We start from the raw sequence: 16,721 nt of genomic DNA, 5'->3' as shown, positions 1-16,721 counted from the left end.
CTGCCTTCGTTTGTGTTTGCCTTCGCAGTCGTCGGTTCATTCACAAATACTGGTCCGATGAATGGGCCACCGCCTCCGCCTCTGCATCTATATCCGAATTGTGTGGGCAGGCAGGCAGGCAACCAATTGAACATGGCTCGATTCTCTTTTTTCGGCTCGCCAAAGATCGCATACCGGGCCGCTTCTGCTGCCATTGCTGCTGCTGGCCTAACCCAAATACTAGCCACTAGGCGAGCATGGATAGCTGGAAAATAAATCAAGCACTGGGAAAAAGTTCTCACACTCGACATGGCATCTGCCTGCTTGGCCAACGTTGGCCGTGGGCTATTTGATTTTCACATTGAGTGTGCCGCAAAACAATTTTCTTGTTTATCCATTTATTTCCCCATGCGGACTGGGAGTAGCGCAAATGCACAAATATGGACACTGGAAAACGGGTTACAATGATTAGCACGCCGCACACACGTCGGCGTCTGGAGAATCTGCAGAAGTGGAAACGGGCCGCGTTAACTTAATTAATTTGTGCTATTGTCCAGAGCTTCGGTCTTGATGGGCACCAGTGAGGGCGGGATGTTCAGCGTCTGCATGGTTTGGATGGAATGGAGGAAAGCCAATTAGCCACCTTGATGGGGAAGCGTTTTCTTTGGTCTGGCGACTTACCTTGCCCGGACAGGCGGCCTCGTACTGGTGTTTTAGGCTTTCCATCTCGTAGACGCAGGTGGACAGGGCTGTGCGCAGCTCGCAGAGCAAAACCATATCGGAACGCAGCTCGTTGAAGGAGATGCATATGTCCTCCGTCGGCGGCGGAGCGGGATCTTCAAAGAACAAGCCAATTAGCACGGGCTGGCGAATGTCTTAACGTTACGACTCACCAACTTTGAACTCCTGGATGGCCTGCTCGAGGGCTTTTACCTTGCGCTGTCCAATGTTCGCCGGCAGCTTCATTTTTTGCGAACGCAGCGAAACGCCGGAACCGCGCAGGTCAGCGAACTTGATGCCGCTGCTGCCTATCTCTATGGCGTTCACCACCGAGTCCACCTTGGAGGGTCGCGGCTGGTGGTGTACCTTCTTCTTGTGCAGTTTCTTTTCGTACTTCCGGGTGCTGGGCGTGTTGGAGGCGTGTTCGTTCTGCTGATCCGCCTGTGAGATGAGCTTTTGCAGGTCCTGTGTCTTGCGCTCGCGCTCCTTCTTACGGGCCTCGATTTTCTTCATCTCGTTGATCAGCATCTGCTCCTCCTCGACCTGCTGTGTGGTGCGTTTGAACAGCTTTTCGAGCTGCTCCTTGCGCCGCCGCTCGTGCTCGGCATCATAGAAAAATACTTTCTTCTCGCTGGTCTGATTCTTAGCTTTGGCGAGCAGGGCCACCACCTCGTAGTAGCGCTCCTTCAGCTCCTCCACGGTCTTGGCGCCATGCTGCTGCCGGTTCCACCGATCCGCCATCACAATGAAACGGAGGTCGAAACTGAAACCATTGTACATATGAATAGTGTCCATAGGTTAAGAGAGCGAAGCCTACCGTCTGGCCAGATCGAACAGGTGATCTGTCTGCACCTTGCTCCAGTTGTTGATGTTGTTTCGCAGATGCGCATTGTACTCCGTCATGGTGTAGGAGGGCACCTCCAGCTGTTTGTTGAACTTGGCGAAGGGATAGTCAGTGGAGTCGTCGGTGACCCGTTTCCAGTGGTGAAAGACAGCGGCATCGTTGCGCGCCGGATTCGAGAATGGAGCCCACTCCCACTTGCGCACCTTCTTCATCCCCAGACGCGCCTTCGTCTGCTTGTAGCCGGCTCCAATGCCCAATGCCGTGTCCGTCGGCAGGAGCGGCGGAGCATCCTTTTTGTCTGTGTAGAGGAGGGCGAACACCTCCCGATGCATTCCCTCCGGTCGACGGGATGCAGTCTTCGTCCTGCCATGGTATACAATTCAAATTCAATTCAAAATAAACACTACCCAAGTGAACGCAATTGTTTACCGCTCGAAATTACGCTTCTTGGTGGCCAGAAACGAATCCCTCGTCACTTCAGGCGTGTTGGCACGCTCCATGTCCAGAATATCGCGCACATCGGCCGACATGATTACTTAGTTATTAATAAGGTTTTAAATAAAATAATCTGAAAATAGTTTATTTTGCTAATTTCTTGCAAATATATATGGCTACAAATTTTAAATGTGACCATAAATACTTAACAGAAAAAAACCGTCTTTCCACAAAAAATACTACTTTTAGTATATTTCATGGCTATTGCGTTTTCACAAGATGTGTCTCAAATTTGCGTTGATCACTAGGCTTCCACCTCTAGGCGCGAAGGTTCTAACTGTTTTTTTTTTGACCCGACGCGCACGAGCTTTTTGTTAATATTTTCTATATTTTAGACCTAATTGCAGGCGGGCTAACGCAAAATGACGGATTTCAATGCCTCCGCAGCCATGTTGCCATTGGGTGAGTGTTGGTAAATTTCCCATTTCGTTCCAATTTAAGAAACCATAATTTTCCATCCAACAGATGAGTACTACCAACAGTGTGTAATACCAAAACCAATAGTTCCGCCCCGTTACTCCAGTAATCCCATTCCAAAGAAAAACAGACGCCAGGCCGGGCACCTGCGGTCTTACAGGGAGGTGGGCCAAGATGACGACGACGATGATGAGGATGAGGATATTCTGGGCGCCGAGCTGGAGAGGAACAACCAGGAGGAAGGCGCCAGCAATGCAAATCTCAACTTTGAGATGAAAGACTTCAATAAGATGTACTGGGAGGAGGCGGGTTTGCCGAATCCGGAACTCTCGCAAAGCTCTGCCCAGTGGCGCACTTACGGCAACAACTTGAACCGGCCAGCGGGAGCGGCTCCTCTGGTGCCCAATGAACAGGCACGTAGCAGTGTCAAGTCGCGTCTGGATCTGAGAAATGGCTCTCGTTTTCGAAACAGCAACAACCAGGGGCGCCATTTTAACAACTCGCAACATCGCAACAACTTTCACCGCGGACAGCAGCAGGCACAGAGCGCCATGGAGCACCGCATGCGCACCGCCTACAACGCCTTCAGCAGCCAGACAACAACCAGCCAAGCCATACATCCAGGCGACGTATTAACGAACATAAGCAATCATTTCCAGTATCCTCAACAGGGCCCCAGTGACCTGCTTTCCAGCACCAACATGATGGGATTCGAACCCAACGACTGGACCGGCTCCAGTTCAATCAACTCCCCGATCGATTCGGTCTCCAATATCCCGGATAATCGTGTCAATAATCGTGTGGGCTTGAGTTCGCACATTACCCCATTGAACGACAATTTTGCCAGTGGAGCACAGGACAACTATCTTCAGGAGCCAAGCTTGGATACCACAAACGATTCCGAGAGCATGAAAGTCAGTAAAATGGCCCACAACGTGCTACTTTTGCTCAAGAGCGTCGCTCAGAGGACCGAGCAAGGTGCATCCACTGACTTTTTGCAGGTAATGCAACATTTTATGTAGTTTGACTTTAATTTTCCGTATTTTTTATGTAACATGAGAGTCTAGAAAAACTACAGACCTAAGCTTATTTTTAAAATTAGTTAATAAACACACATATAAATGAGAGTTGCTTAGTTTTTAAAAATGATTAATCAAAATGGATGAAAGCAATCTTTGACAAGTTAAAATTTATTGGAGCTATGTGATATAGCCGTCCGTTTTTCTGAAACATTATTACTATGTCTTGAAAAAAAATCACAAAAAATTAAAATTATAATTTAAAAAAATTTTTTTTCGATTGTTTTCGTAAGAGCTGGTTGTTTAATCCGGCTCGTTCCGATTTATATACCAGAAAGACTTTTTTTAAAAGTTTTATACGGAAATGGCTGGATCTTGGTGCTGATCAAGAATATATGTATTTTTTAGGGTCGAATATGTCTCCTTCACTGCGTTGCGAACTTCTGACTGAAATTATAATACCCTATATTAAGCAAAACATAAAATAAGAAAACCCAAAGTCATTTAAGTATTACCCGATTTGTTATTTAATTTACTTATAAATTAAAATTTATTCTTTTTAAGGCCAACTTTATAAATCTGAAATAATTATTTGATTTTTCTAGAACATCGACTGGATGAACGGGCCGGTAGAGGATCTCCAAAGTGACGATATGCCAGGATTGGTCGGACAGTACCAGCAGCAGCGCTTCAACTAGTCATCCTACAGCAAGTTAAACTTAGAGGGCTAATCTATAATAAGTTATATTTTTAAGTACCAACCACACGATGTACAATTTTGAATTAGTTGGAATTAGCGGGCACTTTCTGTGCGAATTGTTAGTCGGTGCAGAGCAAGAAGAAGATTTTGGTGAGGTTCAGTGAATGGCAGCGAGTGAATAGACGACGACGACGGAGGTTTTTTTTATATACAATACATATTTCGGCTGATAAGAACAGGCTGGGCCGCTTATCAGCAATGCACAACAAGAAGCACACACGGACGGGCGAGATGTGAGAAGCGAAAGCGGACGAAAATAGAAACAAACGGCGATAAATTTACAGCGAAGGCGAATTTTTATACATAAGCGAAGTGCCGCAGAGGAATATAGTAGTAATCAATCAGTTAATCAGCCAAACAGCCGGAGTGCGAAGTGAAAATGATCAGTGGGAACGGATAGCGGGATAGTGAGCAGTGATCGTAACTCCGGATAGTACTAAATATCAACCCAAACCCAACCTATGTGTTGTGCTTTGTCGAATGTAGAACGGCCACCTAATTTGTTATTTTTTTGTTGGTCAAATGCCGACGAAGGCAGCCAACTAAACAAACAGCCATTGATTCTTTTCATTTAGTAACTTGTAGATCGTAGTTTTGTAGCGGTACCAATCTCCTAAACCCGCAAATAATACACAATAAACTTAAATCAGAACCCTAAATGTTCGTTGTTCGTCCTCGCCAGTACCCAGCATGTTGAAATCGAAGCAGTTGCTCCAGCAGTTTTCCAAAGGTAAGGATCATCACCGGGTTTTTGGAGCTGAAATGGCGCAATTTCAGTTATATTACACACATGAGCTATCTGTGTTTTCGTTGCCGCCTTTATTATCAGCTTTAGGCATGTGCTGGAATAAACATAATACTATATCACCACCGCGTAGGCTCGCCTTGACAGGCCTTAATCGCATCTGACTCTAACCAAGCCGAAGATTATCAGTAAACACTTTTTTTTGTCAAATTCTTTGTCATGATGAACTTTCCTTTGGCACACTGGTGAGCAGAAGTATATTGACATAGAATGGATATTATCAAAAATAACATTAAAATGCAGTTCCAAAAAAACCTTGAAATTTTTATGCTTTTGCCAGAAGCAGCATTTTATGAAATGTAATTACATTTTTTGAGTAAATGCCACTAATCAGTAGACAGAAGCATAACCATTAACCTATGTATGTATATGAATTTTTTGAATTCCATAATATAAGTTTTTCACGTAATAACGTTCAAATATCTTACTGAATCGGTTTTAAATAATTATTCATCAAAAAACTGTTATCCCTAACATAAATATCTTGTATTAAATAGTTATATTTATTTATGGTGAAAATTTCTATCCGCTAACGAAGATAATAAATGTACATATGTACATACATACTTATGAAAGGTGGATTAGAATTTCCTGAACACAACAAATTTTAGATAAAAATAAAATAAATAAGAGAACAATACATATGTAATTCAAAATTATAGTGAGGCAATACTTTCGTAGACGACTGTGTTGCCAGTCAGCTGTTCTGGGAGATTCCAGTCGAAATCGGTTTGTTGGGTTTTGCTTTTCGAGCGCAGAATGCTCGTAAGCGGCAGGTCGATTTTACCAAAGGAATTAAGTAAATTTTCACTCCAAAGATTGGAATATCATGGTAAACCTTTCACACCTTCTCATTTTACAGAATACGCCAAGTTTACGCCGGCCAATTTCAAGCTTAAGCGGGCTCTGATAGTCACCAAGTTGTCCCGCTATGAGTTCGAGCAACTGCGTCATCCGGAACTATCGCCGGATCAGCTGCAGCAGAAGCTACGCGACCGGGGAACCGACGTGGAGATGGTACTGTACCTTCACAAGGTTCACAAGGATTTCGAGCGCCGGGTCGTGCAGAGCTTCCAGGATGTGGGCTGCGAGGTGAAGCTGTCCAGCAGGTGTGTACATCCAGTTCCACTTTGTCCTCATATTAAGTGATTGAAATGGTTTTTTACGTGGATGAGGTTATTGGTACATAGGTATTGCATATACATACTATATAAGTTTTGATTCAGTAGCAGTATTAAGAGTGATTTTAAATAAATTATACAAACAGGTTCATTTCCTTATATTTTTTAGGGATTACCATTATTATTTTTTGATGGAGTAAAAGGGTATATCACAGGTAGAAGATTGATTTCAACCATAAAAAGTATATTTATTCTTGATTAGGATCAATAGCCGAGTTGGTCTTGTCCTGATGTAATTTATTTTGAAATTTATTATGTAATTACATGATTACATTGCATCACATTTTTTTTTTTAAATCAAATACGCCTACTATAACGCTTACAAATCGGAAACATCTTTAGATACATGGTATAAAAATGTTTACGATCAACATCTACCAATATACCAACAATTTTTAAAATCAAACAACTATTTAAGGACTTATGTATAAAGAAATAAAGTTTATTGACCACCTGGTAAATAAACCTGACCGCCAGATGGCGTCGCATCTTTATTTCCATCTTATAAGAGACTATTTTGTTTTAAATTTGGTTAACAGAGTAACGCGTATTTGATAGTCGTGGTACTCGACAAAAGCTCTTCTTTTTGCTTAACTTAATTCTTAGGTAAACATGTCGACGCTTTAAAGAAACGTCAATAAAGGTTTGCATCCAATAACACCCACCCAAAGACCTTCAACCACTGCTCCCAATGTTGTGCTGTGTGTCTCGTCACCTCGTCACATGCTATACTTTATATGTATCTTCGATTCGTGACTACTACCCGCTACAATTGATCTCCACCATCACACACTTCGTGTCTCCCATGCGGCCCCTCGCCTTGCCTTGTGTGTTGACTTTACTAAACGAGCAGACTTGAATTTAGAAGCTCGTTGAGCAAGGACGTCATGAGCTGGGCGGACGTCATCGTGCCGGTGGGTGGCGACGGTACCTTCCTTCTGTCCGCCGGACGCGCCAGTCCGCTGTTCGCGCTCAGCCAGCAGAAGACGCCAATCGTGGGCTTTAACTCGGATCCGCTTCGCTCGGAGGGTCGACTCATGCTGCCCAAGCACTATTCGGACAATCCCGCCGATGCCGTGTCCCGCATCAAGAGCGTAAGTCCTGTAATCAGCACCTTTTGATCGGATATATCAATGTCTCATTCTTTGGCAGGGCGACTTCAAGTGGATGCACCGCTCGAGGGTGCGGACCACGATGCTGGGCAGCAACGGAAAGATCCCGGAGTCGACAGACCTCTTCCGGCACACGGAGGTCAAGATGGAGCAGGTGACCACTGCACCCGAAATGCTGGACCGGGACATGGCCTCCAAGTACAAGGCCAAAATGAAACGCATCCTACCGTACTTGGCTCTCAACGAGGTTTGGCCATGAACTACTGTTTCCGAGACTATAGCTTACAAAATATTTCAACTCCACAGGTATTTATCGGGGAACACCTCTCAGCCCGAGTGTCCCACTTGCAGCTGGTGCTGGACCACCAGGAAGTGGTGAACAAAACCAAGTGTTCCGGTCTGTGTGTCAGCACGGGCACCGGCTCAACATCCTGGCACACCAGCATCAATCGCATCACCAGCCGGGATGTGGACGACCTGCTGCGCTCGCTGCCCAATAGTAGTTCGAAGGACGTGATGATGCTGCGCCAGAAGGCGGAGGAGATCGCCCAGCGGTACAACCAGGGGCTGCTCTTTGCGCCGGACGACCCGCGTCTCTGCTACTCCATCCGGGAGCAGATCTGTGTGGGAGTGTGGCCCTCGCCAAAGACCTTCAAGGAGCGCGATTTTGTGCAGACTGTGTTCGTCAAGTCGCATTGCTTCGATGCCAGTAAGTAACTGATAGTCCAGACACGAAACAAGATATAATTGTGGAAAAATTTGCTTTTCCACAGACCTAGTAATAGATGGCAGCATTTCGTACCCCTTCAACGATGGCGCCAAAGCTTTGCTGGAGGTCCATCCCGAGGATGCCCTTCTGACAATCGCTTTAGACTGAATCCAGTGATGCGTCCCAAGTGCCTGGTTATCTAGCCCTAGCATGTCTGAATTTTTGAAATTATTTAAGTATGCATTTTGCAACTACTTAGCAGTGTAAGCTCAAAAGTTAATTTGTTATTATATAAACATATATTTAAACATCACTTTTTAGCTTTCCTTTTGATTTTCGGGTGTTTTGTTTGCCCCTCTGGGCTGGGGCCGGCTTTCCTTTGTTGAGCCTTTTTAATGGCTTCTTTTCAGCACCCTCCTTGGGGGCTCGACTCCGACCCTTTCCTTTTTTCTCGAATCGAGCGCTGTCCACAGACTTGAAGCGTTCATCCTGAAGCAGAGCCTTGCCCTCCCCGCTAGCCGCTGACTCTTCCTGCTGCAGTTTCCTTTTCCGCCGTATCTCCTTTAGTTTATCCTTCTGCTTTTTGCGATAGCTGCAGTTAAAATTGAAATGAGTTAGAAAAACGTTGAGAAGGAAGCGATTTCCACTGCTTACAGCGCTTCCATTTGGTCTGGATCCTTGCCCTCCATTATCCACGTTTTGCGTCGGTAGTTCTGGGCCCGTTCATCGAAATCGTTGTTGTCCAACAGCATTTCAGACTCACGGCGCGTCACATTCACTTGCATGAAAATTCGCTCCACCATGCGTTCTAAAATATTTAATTTTGAATTTAAAAAAGAGCTCTATCACTAAATCTATTCGAAGCTTACGATCGATGGGATGCTCAGTAAGCTTTGTGTTGATCTCCTCCTCGATGGCGCCCAAGAGCTCCAGATCGCGCGGAAAGCGGAATATGGAGATGGACATGCCCTTTCGCCCCGCCCTCGCTGTCCTGCCCACGCGATGGATGTACTCCTTGGGCGTCCGGGGAAGCATGTGATTCATAACCAGCTGGACACTGGGTATGTCCAGACCTCTGGCAGCCACATCGGTAGCAATCAGTGTGCGAATGTGGTTGGACTTGAAGCGACTGAGGGCAGCTACGCGCTCCTTCTGCCGCATGAAGCCATGCAGGCAAACATTGTCAATGTCCATGTTCTTTAGGGTCATCGAAAGAAGCTGGCAGTATCTGCAAATAGTTTTAATTGGATTTATATACTTTAACAAATTTAGTCTAAATCTAGTAAGTCTTTTACATAAAGGTTCTCTTACTTTTTTGTGTTGGTGAAGATCATTACATTGGCGTTTTCGTTCTCCTCGCGATACTTTCTCAGTGACTCAATCAAAACCATGTCGCGATCGTAGTCGGCACACAGCAGATAACGCTGATCCAGAGTGTCTACCGTAGCGACATCGGAATCCTGCGACCACTCGAGGCACTAAACAAGAAATAAAGATAGCATTGGCACAACCTCGCATTAGCATGCTAAATAAACTCACATCGCTGGCAATGGGAAATATGCTGGACTCCTTCATAAAGTCCTTCATGGTGGCGGAGAAGAAGAGGTTCTGCCTCGTCTTGGGCAGACACCTTTCGATGACGGCTAGGCTCTCGTCGAAGTCGCCGTTCAGCATGCGATCCGCCTCGTCCACAACCAGGTACTTGAGATTGTCGAAGGAGAAGGTGTCACAGCCGGTGAGGTGATCCGCCAAACGTCCGGGCATGGCCACCACGATGTGCGGTCGCTGCATCAGCTTCTGGCTCTCAATCATCTGGTCGGTGCCGCCGGAGACGACGCACACGCGCACCCCCATCGCCTGTCCGGCCACAAGGAACTGCTCGGATATCTGGTAGGCCAACTCGTGCGTGGGCGTCAGCACCAGGGCGAAGTGGCTCACTGGCTCCTCGCTCAGCCGCTCCAGAATGGGCAGGGCGAAGGCAAACGTTTTGCCCGATCCCGTTTTGGCTGCCCCGATGCAATCCTTACCCGCCAATATAGCCGGAATGCAGTTTTGTTGGATGGGAGTTGCTCCTTTCAGGCCTAAAAAACAGTCGCGGATGAGTTTTAATTACTTGGTTCCCACAATGGCTGACTAGACATTACCCAACTTGGTCAGCTGCTTCACCAACCAGGGACGCAGACCTAGGATCTGGAAGGGATTAACCTCTTTCCGTTGCATTTCGGTAAATAAAAATACAACGAAGTTAGGTATGAAAACAACGTGCGCGAGCGGTAGGGATGGGAAAATGCCGACTGTTGATGGCACTTAAAACTATCGATTGATGATTGTTACTATTGCATGATTTTAAACATATGTTTTAGTTTTATTTCCAAAAACAAAAATACAAATAATTTTGTTATATAAAACAATGCATTAAACAATATAGAAAATTATTTTGGTTTTTAAGTGTGCATTTTTATAAAAAAAATTTACAAACACAACAAAATGTTATTTGATGAAAACCCAACTATCGGCTTGTTTGTTTATTACATCTCTATTAGCTGTAGTGGCGTTGTTTTCTTTTACCTCTATTAACTGTGTTGGCGCGATCTTTTTGTAAACACACATTGGTTTTTGTATCCAGCTTCTTCAATTAAAGCAAAAATGTCTGAAGAATTTGAGAATATGACTGTATCCCTAACCTTCAGCGAGCTCCAGGCTATAGACCAGGAGGATATCATCTTGCTAGTAGACGTGGATTCGGCAGTAAATATCTCTAATGCATGTATCGCTAACAAATCCGCCGATCGTATAGAAGTCTTGACCTTGTGGATCAGTAAATTGTTAAAGGCGTATCTGGAGGAGTCTGTGTGCTGCCTCCGAGCCGTTAAGGAAATGTGCCAATGGTTTTATCTTGTAGGTCATGTCACATACGTACTATGTTCCCTTTAATTAACTTCAGATTTATTCCAGGAGTCAGACCATTCCAAAGGAGTTAACAGCGATCAAAAAAAACTTTTCAAGGAGACCCTTGCATTCTTAATCGTATCCAGGAATCATTTGCTAAAAGCAGGCGAACGTTTGGTGCACTTCTTTGCCTATCTTCTATTAACAATGATTGACTTTATCCTTGGAGAAGGGTAAGCTCTGTTTAGATAAATCTCTTTATAAAAGACGCAGTATTTATAATACATTTTATCCAGCAAAGAAACTGAGCAGCAGCTTCTTGCAGATCTTCAATTAGCAGTGCTTTCCCTGCTAAAAGAGAATACCTCCGAAGCAAAAACATTCCACCCTCGCATCACGCCCTGTAAGTTGGGAAACTATAAAAAGTGTGAAACTATCTTCTAAAAACTTTCTATCAGACCTGTTTCGAATGCAATTTTTGTACTCTTTTGGACATAAGTATTAATATCCAGAAAAGGACATTCAGTCCGAACCTCGGATCGAAATCGATTAAAATGTGTAAATTAAAAGAATTTATAATTAAGGATTAAAACCGAATCATATATCGGTTTCGGTTACTGTTATGGTTTCTAACCAATATAAATATTTCGATTACGATTTTGGTTTTTGTTCAAATTTTTTATTTTGGTTCCGGTACGGTACCAAAATAAGTTGTGGTTACCGGTATTGAACCGGATTAAATAAAAAATTTAACATTTTTTTTTTTAAAGATATAATCTTTCTATTAATGCAAAAAATTAATGATTAAAGCGAAAAAAATAATTTGAAGTTTCAAGAAGCTTGGAGTTAATTTATATATTTTTCATCATATACCCAAATTATAAGTATTTACCTTCCGACACATCCGAACCATTGTTTCATGCTTATTTTTTTGTGTTATTATATATATATATTTCGGGTACGGTTTCGGTTGGGCAAAAAAAAATTATATTTCGGAGCCGGATTTGATTAGGTTTTACCGGTTAAGGATAACGTTACGAATACGGTGGGATGTTCGCCAAACAGCTTAAACCTATCTTCTCTGTTTTTTTAATTTTCAGTGATGCAGAGGATAATTGAAATCGCAGATTTCGAAAGAAGAACACTTGAGGATCTAGAGTTACCTGTAAAGACAAGCGAGACAATTACTTTTATGTGCGTGCACTACATGTCGTGCGTTAATCTCAAGGACGAACCATTACCCCAATGGCTCAAGGAAACGGTTTTGCATCTATGCAAAATGGTTCTCGGTTATTTGGAGGGTCTTTACGAAAATGTAAGTTATGCTATGATTTTATAAACTTTGCAAAACTAAAAATTGATTTTCAGGATGTACTTACTGTTCCCGCGGAAAATTTAAAAGGGTTTATGGAAGTCGTGAGGGCCTATTTCTTAATGTTGCAGCAGATTTTCAGTAATAGTGCAACGCACGTTGACCAGGATGTAGCTGTTTGTCTTATGGATCTGTTCATGTGTGAGGAAGCGTAAGTTAGGACAAATTCAGAATCATTTCCTATGACAATTTTTCTTTTTAGTACATCATCATATTATTCCGACAAGGATATTCAACACCTTATATCTTCGTATGTGAGACCAAATATAATGGAACTGTATGAGCTGGTTTACTCATTCGACGAATGTCAAGAGGTAAGATAGAAACAATATATCAGACATTTTTTTTAACACATGAGTTTATGCTCTAGTATTTACTATCCAGTATTCTTGGTCCACCAGAAGAGGATTACTTCGAGGTTTGCATAGATTTTGTAACTGCTGTATCTACAGACGAAGCGGTTGTCCTTCCAAATACTTGTCAAACCCTTAAGAAAATCTTTGAATATTTGTTTAAAGGTAAGGCTTCATAATTCAAATCGATTATGTATATGATTTGCTGGTCCCACAGATTCCACCAACTTTGTCAATGCCGAGCGCTACGAACAAGTAATGGATTCTTTTGGTAGTCTTCTTTATTTGGTGGCCAACAGAGAACTGCATAGCTATTTCTGTGCTGGCATATTTCAAAAGGATATAATCACATCCCAAGTGTGTGCTGATATACTCATGCTGTGTTATCGGTTAGTAATGGTATATTTGGCGCACTTTTATTTGATTAATAAAACTATATTCCAGCTTGAAAGAGGAAAATAAATGTTGGAGCCTTAGCGCTATAGAACAGGCTGTGGCATTCTGGAATAAGTGTAACAACTCGTATTCCATGTTTTCACACAATCCCAGCCAATGGCATGTGCAGCGTTTCCTGAAGTATTTTCACTGTCTGGGAAAGCTGGAACTTCCTGCCTTGAGCATTCGGAATTATCGCCACCTCTTGGCAGTTATTACTGAAGACGAACATATAGGAATAAAATTATTGAAGCGCTTGGACTGTGTCTCATCTTCAGTCCCCACAAAAGTAGAGGTCTACTATGAAATGGTTAGTATCAATAGTATTTTAAAACTTAAAATTATAACTTCTGCTTTATCAACAGACTGCTCTTCTAGAACTTTTGGTGAAACACAGAAACACCGACTGTTCCCAGTGGTTTCAGCGGACATCAGAAATGGCCAAGCAACTAATGAGTCTAGAAAAGAGTACGACCTTCACTAGTACCTATTTTAAACTGTTGGGTAGTGCTAACAAATCCACCCAGTTGCTGATATTACGGGGACTATCTCCAGACAATGGATGCACCAACTGGCACCGACAAAGATTCATCGACGCTTGCAAAGTCAGCGATGATGCCCAACTAAAAGCATTTAGTGCCCGCCACTCAATCGAAGCTGAAGTACAGCTGTTGCTGCAGGCCTTGCGACAGAAACCCAAAACTGCAGATACATTAGTAGATGGTTTACTTGATGTCAGTAAATTGAGCTACACGCGAAACTCGGAGCACAAGTGCTTAGTTTCTAGCCTGAAACGTAAGCGGAGTGAAATACCGACCAAGCAAATCCTACTCGACATTTATGAGAGCTCCCTTCAATTAAGCCAGAGCAGAGAGGACTTTGATGCTACCGATTGGGATCTCCTCAAAAAAGTTTTGGCTAACTTGAGCAGCATTTTACCAAGACCTTAGCGTTATCCATTGTTTTCCATACTCATAATTTAAGATCGGACATCCACATCCACATGTCGCAAATTAGTCTTTAATAGGTTTTTTTGAAGTCAGGACGGCGAATTAAATAGTCCTAAATAAGAATACCTAGAGAAGCCGGTGCTTGCGTTATAATAATACAGACGAATTGAAAACTACATGAAAACACACCTGCAATGGATGCTGATGTAAAGCTGACGAAGCTGCCGGAAAAGTAGGCTCGGACGGCCACTTTGGTAATGTCTGGTCGTCGGGTTGGGGCCATTGCACTAAGCCCAGCGATGAGGATTCCCAGTGATCCGGGATTGGCAAATCCGCAAATTGCAAAAGTGGCAATTGCCGCACTCCGTGGCTGTAATTTGGTGAATGGATCTACAATTTATAGGAGTAATATAGATACCTACATCGACCTTTTCTTCCCTCATTAACTCGCCAAGGTGCTTATAAGCGACAAACTCATTGATCAGCGATTTCTCGGCCACGATTCGCCCAATCTCTTGACAGTCGTGCCACGGAACACCCATCACGAATACGACTGGGACAAACATCTGGGAGAGCAGGTAAAGCAGCGTTATGTCCTGCAGCCCGATTAGCTCGAATGTCCACTCGGTTAGTGCGTTAAGGAAAGACACAATGGCCAGGAAGGCAATGATGTTCGCCACGATTCCGAGCACAATCAACAGGGCCGCTGCGGCCCCACCGGCTGCTGCGTCCAAAATGGAGTCATCCTGCCTTTACCAGGTGATTAGAGTTTCAAAGATAAAAAGAAGAGATTTTAATAGAAGGCATGTTCGTCTTACGATTTCTCCAGCTTAATGTTATCGGACCTGGTCAGCGACTCCTCAGTCTCTGGGTAGAAGAGCTTGGAGAAGGCCAGGGCACCCGGAGCAGCCATCACGCTGGCCGAGATTAGGAAGGCGGCCGAGGCGCCAAAGCTTACGTAAGCCCCAAAAACGGATCCTGATACTGACGCATAGCCGGAGGTGCAGATCGTGTGCAACTCGCTTATGGTCAGTATTGGGATGTACGGTCGGATTATCAGAGGCCCCTCGGTCATGCTTAGAAAGACATTGGCCGCCGCATTCACGCTTTCACAAACGGTGGTTCCCACCGTGGCCTGCAGCAAAAACCCGAAAACGCTCAGGACGAACTGCATCCAGCCCAGGTAGTACATGATGCTGGTTATCACGCTGAAAAAGAACACCACCGCCAGTATGGCAAAGGCAAAGACGTACTCATTGCAGATTCGATCTCCGTACACGAAGCGTGCTCCGTCCTGGGTGTAGGCCAGAAAATTGGTCACCTTCTCCCCGAGGCATTCAAAGACAGCCTGGCCGATGTTGACCCGCAGGCAGATAATCCCCAGAAGCAGTTGGCCCAGGAGCCCGTGCGTCACGATGCGCCACGGCACTCTTTTGTGGTGCTTGGAGGCTGCAAATCCTATCAGGATAAAACACAAGGGTCCCAGCAGTCCGATCGCCTTGTTGATGTCGGAGCGACACTCATAACCGAGGTAGGCCACCGCCACTGAGACCACAACTAGCAACATTACGCCAGAGACAATCCTATAATTGTAATGATTACAATTGAACATACAATTAAAAAACTTTTTCTGAGTCTCCCTTAAAACAGTGAACTAATTAGAAACTCCAACGATTTTTTTTTGGTTAAATATAAATATAGAACGATAAACATAGATTAATCGATCTTAAAGAAGTTATTTGTTTTCAATATTATTGTTCAGTCATATTTATTTTAAATTCGAAATATTGTATAAAACGTCTTCAATGCTTGTTCTTTTTATGTTTTGAGGACTTGGAGGTCGCAATAATTACAAAGTTGTTATAAATAAATTAGAAACTTCCCAAAAGCGATAATTTAAGTGAATACTTAACTACCTGTTCACTTGTTTTAAATTGCTTAGTCTTTTGGCGTTCTTTGTGGTTCTTATGGTCAAGCATTATATAAGTGGTTCAAATAATTAAGTGTTTACTCCCTTTTTGGCAGTTTTCCTCCCATTAGATTACAACCATGTTTTCACTCACCATGTGCGACTAAACTTAATCCATAAGTCAATGGCTGGTTCTAGGTAATTATTATATAGCTTGATGCCCACAAATGGCTTAAACACCCAGTAGTAAAGCCACAATATATAAAATAAAACAAAGAATATGAGTAGAAATCCGTATCCATGGCACCAGTTCATGTTACACAGAATTTTTGGGGTAAACGCTTTCTCCGGAGTAGATAAGTTGTCTTTGAATTCGGCTGAGGTTTCATTTGTGGTCACTGGTTCTAGTTCTGATGAGTTTCCTACCGTTTCCGTGGTTTCTTTGGCGGGACTCTCAGGTGGCACGCAATCATCGGATTCCTTGTCTATACCCCCCTTGGATAAGTAATTTCATACTTGTTAGGGCGTGCAAAACACTCACCATACAAAACAAATATGACTGTTGCTCCAATAAAGTACAATATGAAGATTGTGTGAAGTAAAACATGAATGACTGTATAGGTAATTTGTTTTGTCTTTGATGGAGAAGGCTTCGCCTCCGGTTCTTCTGCTGGAGGCGCCGGGTCAGCCATTTCGAGTAAAATAAGAGCAGAATGAATATAAATATGTATGACTCACATCCCAAAGCCTAAATAGTAATAGTCTTATCAAA

General features: G+C 43.5%; 6 protein-coding genes across 11 annotated transcripts; 3 read left to right on the top strand and 3 right to left on the bottom strand.

Moving 5' to 3' along the window:
- Positions 1 to 360: 360 nt before the first annotated feature.
- On the bottom strand, positions 361 to 2,168 carry LOC128256247 (DNA methyltransferase 1-associated protein 1). The gene is made up of 5 exons (XM_052986511.1): positions 1,973 to 2,168; positions 1,517 to 1,906; positions 873 to 1,462; positions 661 to 815; positions 361 to 581 (listed from the first exon to the last, which is right to left on the bottom strand). Exons 1-5 carry the CDS (start codon positions 2,071 to 2,073, stop codon positions 516 to 518), a joined length of 1,302 nt encoding a protein of 433 aa, XP_052842471.1. The 5' UTR covers positions 2,074 to 2,168; the 3' UTR covers positions 361 to 515.
- Positions 2,169 to 2,263: 95 nt separating this feature from the next.
- LOC128256089 (uncharacterized) lies at positions 2,264 to 4,893 on the top strand. Its single transcript, XM_052986156.1, has 3 exons — positions 2,264 to 2,440; positions 2,504 to 3,456; positions 4,080 to 4,893. Exons 1-3 carry the CDS (start codon positions 2,401 to 2,403, stop codon positions 4,170 to 4,172), a joined length of 1,086 nt encoding a protein of 361 aa, XP_052842116.1. The 5' UTR covers positions 2,264 to 2,400; the 3' UTR covers positions 4,173 to 4,893.
- Positions 4,287 to 8,354, top strand: LOC128256088 (NAD kinase 2, mitochondrial). Of its 4 annotated transcripts, none has more exons than XM_052986154.1 (6): positions 4,287 to 4,964; positions 5,902 to 6,148; positions 7,086 to 7,314; positions 7,373 to 7,579; positions 7,639 to 8,041; positions 8,106 to 8,354. In XM_052986154.1, the coding sequence occupies exons 1-6, from the start codon at positions 4,925 to 4,927 to the stop codon at positions 8,207 to 8,209; spliced, it is 1,230 nt and encodes a 409-aa protein (XP_052842114.1). In that variant the 5' UTR covers positions 4,287 to 4,924; the 3' UTR covers positions 8,210 to 8,354. The 4 variants fall into 4 exon arrangements, with proteins under 4 accessions (XP_052842114.1, XP_052842112.1, XP_052842115.1 ...); XM_052986152.1 differs by having other exon boundaries at positions 4,323 to 4,964; positions 7,074 to 7,314; XM_052986155.1 differs by lacking the exon at positions 4,287 to 4,964 and adding an exon at positions 5,694 to 5,838.
- On the bottom strand, positions 8,322 to 10,334 carry LOC128256087 (probable ATP-dependent RNA helicase Dbp45A). Its single transcript, XM_052986150.1, has 6 exons — positions 10,186 to 10,334; positions 9,581 to 10,122; positions 9,353 to 9,519; positions 8,911 to 9,269; positions 8,696 to 8,849; positions 8,322 to 8,633 (listed from the first exon to the last, which is right to left on the bottom strand). The coding sequence occupies exons 1-6, from the start codon at positions 10,259 to 10,261 to the stop codon at positions 8,345 to 8,347; spliced, it is 1,587 nt and encodes a 528-aa protein (XP_052842110.1). The 5' UTR covers positions 10,262 to 10,334; the 3' UTR covers positions 8,322 to 8,344.
- Positions 10,335 to 10,600: 266 nt separating this feature from the next.
- LOC128256103 (uncharacterized) lies at positions 10,601 to 14,040 on the top strand. Of its 2 annotated transcripts, XM_052986191.1 has the most exons (10): positions 10,601 to 10,939; positions 10,997 to 11,163; positions 11,227 to 11,333; positions 12,031 to 12,245; positions 12,299 to 12,453; positions 12,505 to 12,616; positions 12,673 to 12,820; positions 12,873 to 13,044; positions 13,100 to 13,400; positions 13,456 to 14,040. In XM_052986191.1, the coding sequence occupies exons 1-10, from the start codon at positions 10,688 to 10,690 to the stop codon at positions 14,038 to 14,040; spliced, it is 2,214 nt and encodes a 737-aa protein (XP_052842151.1). In that variant the 5' UTR covers positions 10,601 to 10,687. The 2 variants fall into 2 exon arrangements, with proteins under 2 accessions (XP_052842151.1, XP_052842152.1); XM_052986192.1 differs by lacking the exons at positions 10,601 to 10,939; positions 10,997 to 11,163; positions 11,227 to 11,333; positions 12,031 to 12,245 and having other exon boundaries at positions 12,357 to 12,443.
- Positions 14,036 to 16,707, bottom strand: LOC128256105 (sodium/nucleoside cotransporter 1). Of its 2 annotated transcripts, XM_052986194.1 has the most exons (6): positions 16,491 to 16,707; positions 16,104 to 16,434; positions 14,859 to 15,623; positions 14,463 to 14,790; positions 14,230 to 14,410; positions 14,036 to 14,166 (listed from the first exon to the last, which is right to left on the bottom strand). In XM_052986194.1, exons 1-6 carry the CDS (start codon positions 16,639 to 16,641, stop codon positions 14,153 to 14,155), a joined length of 1,770 nt encoding a protein of 589 aa, XP_052842154.1. In that variant the 5' UTR covers positions 16,642 to 16,707; the 3' UTR covers positions 14,036 to 14,152. The 2 variants fall into 2 exon arrangements, with proteins under 2 accessions (XP_052842154.1, XP_052842153.1); XM_052986193.1 differs by having other exon boundaries at positions 14,153 to 14,410.
- Positions 16,708 to 16,721: the final 14 nt, after the last annotated feature.

This window comes from Drosophila gunungcola (genome assembly GCF_025200985.1).
Source record: "Drosophila gunungcola strain Sukarami chromosome 2R unlocalized genomic scaffold, Dgunungcola_SK_2 000013F, whole genome shotgun sequence".
Classification (NCBI taxonomy): Eukaryota; Metazoa; Arthropoda; class Insecta; order Diptera; family Drosophilidae; genus Drosophila; species Drosophila gunungcola.
The sequence above is the reverse complement of the archived record's forward strand: the minus strand, read 5'-3'. Positions and strand labels throughout refer to the sequence as shown.

Coding starts and splice junctions, on each gene's coding strand:
- LOC128256105 (XM_052986193.1), bottom strand. CDS start 16,641: ATGGCTGACCCGGCGCCTCCAGCAGAAGAACCGGAGGCGAAGCCTTCT. Junction 16,435..16,490: donor AGTCATATTTGTTTTGTATG/GTGAGTGTTTTG, acceptor AGGGGGGTATAG/ACAAGGAATCCGATGATTGC. Junction 15,624..16,103: donor ATTAAGTTTAGTCGCACATG/GTGAGTGAAAAC, acceptor TTACAATTATAG/GATTGTCTCTGGCGTAATGT.
- LOC128256088 (XM_052986152.1), top strand. CDS start 4,925: ATGTTGAAATCGAAGCAGTTGCTCCAGCAGTTTTCCAAAG. Junction 7,315..7,372: donor CCGTGTCCCGCATCAAGAGC/GTAAGTCCTGTA, acceptor ATTCTTTGGCAG/GGCGACTTCAAGTGGATGCA. Junction 8,042..8,105: donor GTCGCATTGCTTCGATGCCA/GTAAGTAACTGA, acceptor GCTTTTCCACAG/ACCTAGTAATAGATGGCAGC.
- LOC128256087 (XM_052986150.1), bottom strand. CDS start 10,261: ATGCAACGGAAAGAGGTTAATCCCTTCCAGATCCTAGGTCTGCGTCCC. Junction 9,520..9,580: donor TATTTCCCATTGCCAGCGAT/GTGAGTTTATTT, acceptor TTTCTTGTTTAG/TGCCTCGAGTGGTCGCAGGA. Junction 9,270..9,352: donor ATCTTCACCAACACAAAAAA/GTAAGAGAACCT, acceptor AACTATTTGCAG/ATACTGCCAGCTTCTTTCGA.
- LOC128256247 (XM_052986511.1), bottom strand. CDS start 2,073: ATGTCGGCCGATGTGCGCGATATTCTGGACATGGAGCGTGCCAACACG. Junction 816..872: donor CATCCAGGAGTTCAAAGTTG/GTGAGTCGTAAC, acceptor TGTTCTTTGAAG/ATCCCGCTCCGCCGCCGACG. Junction 582..660: donor AGGCCGCCTGTCCGGGCAAG/GTAAGTCGCCAG, acceptor CAAACCATGCAG/ACGCTGAACATCCCGCCCTC.
- LOC128256089 (XM_052986156.1), top strand. CDS start 2,401: ATGACGGATTTCAATGCCTCCGCAGCCATGTTGCCATTGG. Junction 2,441..2,503: donor CGCAGCCATGTTGCCATTGG/GTGAGTGTTGGT, acceptor TCCATCCAACAG/ATGAGTACTACCAACAGTGT. Junction 3,457..4,079: donor CATCCACTGACTTTTTGCAG/GTAATGCAACAT, acceptor TGATTTTTCTAG/AACATCGACTGGATGAACGG.
- LOC128256103 (XM_052986191.1), top strand. CDS start 10,688: ATGTCTGAAGAATTTGAGAATATGACTGTATCCCTAACCTTCAGCGAG. Junction 12,821..12,872: donor CTTTGAATATTTGTTTAAAG/GTAAGGCTTCAT, acceptor CTGGTCCCACAG/ATTCCACCAACTTTGTCAAT. Junction 13,401..13,455: donor TAGAGGTCTACTATGAAATG/GTTAGTATCAAT, acceptor CTTTATCAACAG/ACTGCTCTTCTAGAACTTTT.